General features: G+C 43.0%; 1 protein-coding gene across 1 annotated transcript; it reads right to left on the bottom strand.

The window, feature by feature from the left end:
* Positions 1–6: 6 nt before the first annotated feature.
* LOC106750863 lies at positions 7–448 on the bottom strand (the record flags this gene model as incomplete). Its single annotated transcript, XM_014631473.1, has 1 exon — positions 7–448. A coding segment is annotated over exon 1 (442 nt), but the record flags the coding sequence as incomplete, so codon positions are not given.
* Between the last annotated feature and the right edge of the window lie 38 nt (positions 449–486).

Genomic DNA, 486 nt, shown 5'->3' on the forward strand with positions numbered 1-486 from the left:
AATGAATAACATAACGCTGCTTATCGTATAAGGTTGCCAATAACTTATCCTGTCTTTTACCGGGTGGTTTGGCGCGCGTTGGACTAAACGATAGGTCAGCGTGAGCGTCGTGCAAATGTTGCGGATATTCCATATCGACCTCGAGAATATAACTTATGGGTGAATCGACAGCGATTGAAGATACATCAAATGTGGAAACATCTGTGACCCATTGAAATTCGGCGTGAGGCAGCGGTTGACACATTGCCCAACCATAGAGATTGTTTACGTCAAAGTACATCAAGTACGACGATGGTTTCGATGGATCGTAAGCCAGCATGTACTTGTTATTGGCCTGTGCGTATCTACTGGAACATTGACTGAGACCGCCGCGTATACCACGTTTGATAAACATGACTATATCGATATCAGTGAGCAATTCAAAATATATGCCGGTACGTTTTAACATAGCATCCCAAGTGAAACCCGGTAAAGTATAATAATGTG

The sequence above is a fragment of the Dinoponera quadriceps genome, unplaced genomic scaffold, assembly GCF_001313825.1.
Source record: "Dinoponera quadriceps isolate SergipeBrazil2010 unplaced genomic scaffold, ASM131382v1 scaffold6908, whole genome shotgun sequence".
NCBI lineage: Eukaryota > Metazoa > Arthropoda > Insecta > Hymenoptera > Formicidae > Dinoponera > Dinoponera quadriceps.